At 45.1% G+C, this 5,120-nt stretch overlaps 1 protein-coding gene across 1 annotated transcript; it reads right to left on the bottom strand.

Annotated features, from left to right (window-relative positions):
* Positions 1 to 2,025: 2,025 nt before the first annotated feature.
* BBA_10347 (FAD binding domain-containing protein) lies at positions 2,026 to 4,244 on the bottom strand (the record flags this gene model as incomplete). Its single annotated transcript, XM_008605444.1, has 5 exons — positions 2,026 to 2,104; positions 2,160 to 3,112; positions 3,160 to 3,453; positions 3,518 to 4,140; positions 4,205 to 4,244. The coding sequence occupies 5 exons, from the start codon at positions 4,242 to 4,244 to the stop codon at positions 2,026 to 2,028; spliced, it is 1,989 nt and encodes a 662-aa protein (XP_008603666.1).
* Between the last annotated feature and the right edge of the window lie 876 nt (positions 4,245 to 5,120).

The following is a 5,120-nucleotide window of genomic DNA, read 5'->3' as shown; positions in this document are numbered from 1 at the left end:
TAGTATAAAGATAGTAAGGTTTTAAAGTATTTATCTTAGGTAATAATTCTTCTTATATTATTAATTTATTAAGATACTTTATATTTTATTAAATATTAAAGAGAATAAAGTAGTTCATAAATCAATTAATATATTTTAGTACTTAATTATAATTAATTAATAGTTTTTAGTTATATAGGTAAATAGTAATATCGTATATTAGAAACTAGGTTAATTTTAAACTTCTTACTTTAAGGAGAGTACTATAAGTAATATATACTAAGCTAGTACCGATAAAGAAGGGTAATATACCTATAAAGCTAGATATCTTTTATTAAATAGAAGTTAATTTTTACTAAAGAGAAAGTTTATCTAATAGATAAATTAAATAAATATCATATATCTAGTAAATTAAGTAATTAATAGACTTTAATAATATATAATATAATAAATCTACTTTATTATAATATATATATTCTAAATTATAATATCTAAGTATCTTTTTCTATTTAAATTTTATTTTAATATATTATAGACTTTTAGAATATATACTTAGGTTATTATAGTTTATTAAAAAGTATATATATTAGTATAAAAAGTGTATTTATAATTCGTTTCTGGTTAACTGCTATAACTATCTTAAATCTTAAATGCCTTACTCCTCAAATGCGTTCCTAACTCTCCTTACTTATATTACTCTCAAACAGAGAAACAGTGAAAGCTATAATCAATTTCCTCAATAAACTAGTACTAGACAGGCTATACTCCGTCAATACACCAAATGCTCAAAGTCATCGCCAGGCAACAGCCAACTACCTAGCTAAAGCAAAGTTCCCCAAGCCACGTCCATACACTAATAGAGTAGTTAAGGCGCTATATCAGATAATACACCCAGTTTCAGACGGCAGTATCATTAATCAAGAGACCTCCGTCCAAGAAATATACTATCCGAAATTCATACGACTTAGCCGGTCTAATCCCCTTACAAAACGGCGGAATCTCAAGCTCGTCGCTAAACAAACAAACGTACCGGTACCTTATGTCTACGACTTCTATACGACGAGCGAATTCAAGCACCTAGTTATAGAAAAGATGCCCAGAGTAACACTCAAATATGCCTAGTAATATGATGGTTTTAGATAAGTAAGTTCATAGTATCGTTGATATGGAGAGCAGTGGCTTCTTCCCTCCCTACTAGGAGTGGTTTATGCTAAGAGGAGTGGCATAAGGTTTGCCGGATAGGGGTCCTGGTTCCGCCTCCTAGAGGAGTGCTTAGCGGACGAATAGAGTTTAGAGTGCGCTAGAATATGGGAAGTGGAAAGGCTCAGTTAAGCACTAAACCATTATTCACAGTGGGCTTCAACACCTAATAAGCAGTTCGCAGACCGTTTAAATGGTTAAGCCGAAGTTAGCTGTATTCTTAGTGTCTCCGCCCCTCAGGCTACCTACGCTCCGTGGTCCGAGAACCCTTAGTGGCTTAATTATTACCGTAAGAGAGAAGATGGCGCAAGATCGAGCACTCCTCAGCGGGACACTAGGAGTAGAAGCGGTGTCTCTAACATGAACGCAATTCTACATGAGCCGACCGATGAGGTCGAATTGGCTAGGAAAGGAGCCCCGGAAGTCTCTACGTAGTTAGTATTGATTGGCTGACTAGCCGAGCTTCTTTGCGATAGTATAGGTAGTCAGGTCGCAGGCACGCAGACATCATCAACGATGTCTGATAAGCTGTAAGTAACAACTCTTCGTGCGGTCAAAAAACAAAAGAGAAAGATAGCAAAGCGCGTTCTCTAATAATTTTGCGAGTTTCGAAGAATAAATTGGCATTAGAGCGGTGCACGTAATGAGACATCTACGTTATTGAAGCAGCTGCTCATGTACCTATATTTCGTGTATCGGCCAAGCTTGGATCATTGATAAAAATCAATAGCTCAACTACTGCCATATACTCTCGTCCGAGCGTCAGGTCCAAACACAGTGCGCCTCCTAAACAGAAGTTTCTTTTCGAGTTAGACCTGGAGCAACCGCCAGGGCAAGGCAGACGATTTAAATTGAAATTCCGGGGGTGTCCACAGGCCTCCAATCTCCGGTGTCGATGCATCGCGAAGCTGCTGTGCCGTCCCCGCTAGGCAAAAATGTAAGTTTTCGTTCTTCACAACGCCTAAGACAAAAATACTTACAAATGCGATAGACCGCCCATGTTCTTTGTACAAAAGGCGGAAAAGTACTCGTTCAGAGCTTCCACTGTGCCGCTACCCTCGACTAGCCGGACCACCATGCCAACGTAGCCATCAGGTCGCACAACGACTACACCTCCCTCCTCTGAGTCAAGTCCCATGCGAGCATGCGCAGTGGCATCAGAGTTGGGAAAGTGGCGATCCCATCGATCATCAGCGTAAATGTGATCTCGGTATCGTGCTAGAAGAAGAGGAAGCTGCTTGTCGATCTCGACCTGATGACGTTTTGCTGCGAGAATGGTGCAAATGGTGAAAAATTTGCTGTGCGGATTATGTATCTCATGATGCGACACTTGGCTAATGTCGTCTCGCAGGTAGTTAGCGTAGAAGGAACGCTTATCCTGCACGTAGTGGGCGAAATCAGCGACTGCGGTGGCAGTTTTGCTGGGGTTGCCGGCGAAAAGGAATAATCTGAAAGATCCATTCCACGGAACTTCCTGTTCAAGATGTACAACGTTTGCGTCAGAAACTCTTGTTACATCGGAATTCTTAAAGATTCGACCGGTGGTTAGTGTTGTTCCGGCAGGGTGGATCAGTGGTGACTGAGCAGCATGCCTCGACGACCAGTTGAGCTCATTGGGTTGATAAGATACACCGTAGCCGCTCGTGAATTCGCAAGACTCCTTGAACGTCTTGATGAATTCGCTATCAGTCAATTCGTTAGCAGAAGGCGATTTCGATGCCGCCTCGACGTCACCCTGTTCAGGGGGCCGTTGGGAGAACAGCTTGGCGTAGCGGTTATCAAAGTCTAGCAGAGCTTGAGCAACACTGCGACGTTCCGTCTCATATGTCTTGAGGATATCACGGGCCGCGAAACCGGCTTCTACGGCGTGTATCTTCCACGCCAAATTTTGTGCATCGAGGAAAGCCGTATTCATGCCCTGGCCAGCCTTGGGCTATACGAAGGTCAGTATGCTCGTTTAAAGGGAGAAGAGTTACTTACGCTATGGGTATGGCACGCGTCGCCACCAAGAAAGACACGCTGGTCTAAAGAATAGCGATCCGATAGTCCCTGCCCAATTGGGTAAACGGAGTACCACTCAACGCGCTCCCACACAATATAATAAGGCTGAAGAATTTTTTTGGCGGATTCCTGTACTTGTTCGGCAGTGGCCGTTTTGCGGGGATTCCAGTCTGGATCGGTTGACGACGCAATCTGAATATAGAGACGAACCATGTTATTCTCGCGAGGGATCACCATGATGGACCCATGATGGCTATGAATGGTACATTTCATCTAATGCTGAGTTAATCCAGCTGTCGATGATATCGAGGAAGGGCGGCTAACAAGGGCGGCTCACCTTTATATCGGGAAAATTGGTCTGCACAACACCATCCATGACACCCCAAACGTGGTGAATGGGATCCTTGTGGCGGAGTTCAATATTCAGCTGCTGGCGAATCAAAGATCTGGATCCTTCGCCGCCAAAGAGATACTTAGTGTGTATTTGTTCCTTGGTGGTGCCATCTACATGCTCAAGCTGCACAGTGACTGGATAGTCTGGATGTTGCGAATCGTCTGACTGAAAGCCGGCAATAGTCCATGGGCGCTGAACCTCGACACCATGTTTCTTTAGATCTGAGAGAAATACTCGCTCAATGTGGCCCTGATGCAGGAGGGTGGTAAAAGGATAGCGCGCATCGATAAAATCTGGGCACGACGCCCAGGTCCCCGTTCTCTGAATACCAGATAGAGAGTCACAAGGGTCCCAGAACGCAACCTCGAAAACACGCGCAGGCTTGTGTGCCATTATGTCAGACTTCAGGCCCATATTGCGGAGTAAATCGAGAGACCGGGGTTGTATGCCATCCGCACGTCCTGTGGCTGTTGGCTCCGGGCGATTATCGATATGCTTTATACTATAACCCCAGCGAGCAAGGCATGTCGAAAGCATTAAACCAACAGGACCAGCTCCGACGATGACTGAGAGGGAAGATGTCAGGACCTGTAATACATGGCAAATCTAGCATGGCGGCAGAGTGCGTACCAAGGTCGTAGCAAGGAAGTTTCTGTTGCGGCAACGCCATGATGCAAATGTTAAACGGTGCGGCGTAGATATGCACAGTAGGAGAAACCGAGCAATGCCTTCTTTTTCAGCCAGAGAATAACTCTAGCCAGTATTTGAAAGGTCAAGAAGGTGGTAGGCCTAGCATCAGACGGACAACAAAGTCGCATCCCATAGCAGTTCAGGTCGGCGCCCCGAAGTTATTTAAGCATTTTCGCAAGGAAAAGATGGTGCCCAGTGTAGTCAGAGGATCCCTTGGGCTTTGTGGAGGCCGCAAGTCGCACCGCTATCACAAAGGAGCCTATTGGGCGATGGGGTGGCTGCATGTGCTTAAACTGGGGGAGGACGAGTCCACCAGCCCCGAGACGACGGGTGGATCACGGGTGACGAGCTAAAAGCCCGGCAGCAGATTCGGGAAGTGAGTAGGTACCTAGACCCCGGGTACGTAGGTAGGTAAGTAGGCCTTTTTCCGTACCAGTATCAAGTTCGCCCGGGCCTGTCGGATGGCTTTCTTCAGTCAGCGCCCTGCTTCGCACAGCGTTCAGGGTAAGGCAAGCGGTCGACGGCGACCATGCGAATATCTATTCTGCGCCTAACATTAGCCAAAATTTCCTGACAGAGGCTTTATTAAACAAAGACAGTGAGCGGCATACTGATAAGTCTCCAGTCTCCAGAACTCTGCATACTCGTGCGCCCGGGGCGGAGGGCGGGTCCGGGTTTGCGCAGAGCTAATTATATGCGGGGAGATGCACTGGCGAGCAGCAACGGGAAGTAGAGTCGGTAGTCTCGAGCACGTAGCTCAACCTTAGTAGAACAAATCTCAACCTCGGGCGAATAAACCTCAACCTTAGTCGAAGTAGGGCAGAAAACATAAAGGCAGTAAGTATACTCTACAGGT

Source organism: Beauveria bassiana, assembly GCF_000280675.1.
Source record: "Beauveria bassiana ARSEF 2860 unplaced genomic scaffold BBA_S00147, whole genome shotgun sequence".
Taxonomy (NCBI): domain Eukaryota; kingdom Fungi; phylum Ascomycota; class Sordariomycetes; order Hypocreales; family Cordycipitaceae; genus Beauveria; species Beauveria bassiana.
Note: the sequence above shows the minus strand (reverse complement) of the source record. Positions and strands in the feature narration are given on the sequence as shown.